At 39.0% G+C, this 1766-nt stretch overlaps 1 protein-coding gene across 1 annotated transcript in view; it reads left to right on the top strand.

Moving 5' to 3' along the window:
• sestd1 (SEC14 and spectrin domains 1) overlaps nucleotides 1-1766 on the top strand; it is a 46188-nt gene that overhangs the window by 6517 nt on the left and 37905 nt on the right. The window contains exons 2-3 of the mRNA XM_014032293.1: nucleotides 1123-1192; nucleotides 1265-1373. Coding sequence (XP_013887747.1) covers nucleotides 1138-1192; nucleotides 1265-1373 — 164 coding nt within the window. The 5' untranslated portion in view covers nucleotides 1123-1137. The remainder of the gene's footprint in view (nucleotides 1-1122; nucleotides 1193-1264; nucleotides 1374-1766) is intronic.

Here is a 1766-nt window from a genome sequence, read left to right on the forward strand (position 1 = left end):
TCCATACTTACCGCGCTCACATGTGGTTTCTGCAATTAAAAGAGGTGTGGAAAAAAACTCAGCTGCTCTGATTCAAGCTCCTAATGTAATAACTCTTGAACCTTTATTATGTTGCAGATCAAAATACATCCAAGAACATCTTTTTAGGGTTTTAAATTTTAAAATGATCTGACTCTTATTCTGATTGTATCTGTAGTTAGTCTCTGGGCCAGTAAAGTTTGTATTTATCTTCTCTTTAATATGTATAAAGAGTAAAGAGCTTGCATGCCTAAAAAAAGAATAAAATTAAAAAAACACCCATTTGTAACATTTATTCAAAATACACATATTTCTTTGTTCTAATCAAACTAACTTTTGTAGATACAAAATATCAATTATGTAAAATAAAATCAAACAGAAAAACTTTCTTCTAATCACTGTAAAAATAAGGTTTACCTACATTTTAATGCATCTAAAGGGTTAATGTTTCTGACTGAAGGCGGATGGTGGTGTGTGTGTGTGTGTGTGTGTGTGTGTGTGTGTGTGTGTTTTTGCTACCTGATGGGGACGGTGTCTGATGATTTCCCCGATACAGACAGGCTGGTGAGGACCCACTGAGTCCAGACCAGTCCCGGTCCACATCACTATGTTCCACATGGTAACCCTGCCTGGTACATTTCTGCAGCAGTTCCATTTAAACGGGTGATTTTAATTTTTTGAGTGTATTTGTCCCAGTAAACATTAGCCTTTTCAGAGACCGGTATCGTGTAAACAGGCGTTAGATCAGCCTGGGACAGGCTGGGTTCCTGTGAGGGTTTGTTATTGTTTTGGTTCTGATAAGGCTAAGGCCTCTTTGCTGCTGGCTGCTTAGGCCTAATTCAGATTGAGAATAAAACTTTTAGCAGAGAATCAACTGTTTTTCTGCTATTTTATTCAGAATTCCAATTTATTGATCATGATTTTGTTACACCGCATTTGCAAAACTGTTTTTTCGACATTAGCAGAATATCGATAAAGTTTTGTGCACATTTTTGATGGAAATGCAACATTTTCCAACACGATGCTGTWATGAACGTTGGTTAAAAAATGAAAAAAGTCTTGTGGACAGTTTTTTAAAACTTTTCTGTGTACTTGTTTTTGCAGGTGTCCAGCGTTACAATGGAAGCAAACTCCATCCTTCCTATCCTCAAAAAGAAACTGGCCTTTCTCTCAGGTACATACTTGTGTTTATTTAGTGTCGGCCGTCAGTCATCAGAAATCTAACCACCAGTTTGTCTCTTGGTAGGGGGCAAAGACCGTCGCAGTGGTCTGATTCTGTCCATCCCCCTCAATTCAGATCAGACCAGTATGGAGGAACTGAGTGCCTCACTGGACTACCTGCTCAGTATCCCCAGGTACACTGTTGTTCCAGGTCTCTTTCACCAACAATTCTCAGAAAGTTCTTTTGTTGTGTTTTAAATGTCCCTACTGGTCCAGCATGGTTCTGTTGGATGTTTGCAGTGGTGGGCACCAGTCCGCTAAAGCTCAAATCTGCTAATTGCGGACCTAAATATTTAATTTGCGCTTTAGCGGTCTTACAAATTTTTACAATTAATAAGCGGATTTGCGCTTTCTAAAATTAAAATGCAGTACCACTAATAACTAATTATCTACCAGTCATCATTATGTTGAACAGCAGAAGGTATGACTGTCAATGAATCACAACATGTGATCTATCCAACAGCACCCCTCCCAGATAAACACTCTTATTGTGTCCAAAACGACAGACCGGGTCCTCCGGAGGACCC

The sequence above is a fragment of the Austrofundulus limnaeus genome, unplaced genomic scaffold (genome assembly GCF_001266775.1).
Source record: "Austrofundulus limnaeus strain Quisiro unplaced genomic scaffold, Austrofundulus_limnaeus-1.0 Scaffold1413, whole genome shotgun sequence".
NCBI classification, from domain to species: Eukaryota; Metazoa; Chordata; class Actinopteri; order Cyprinodontiformes; family Rivulidae; genus Austrofundulus; species Austrofundulus limnaeus.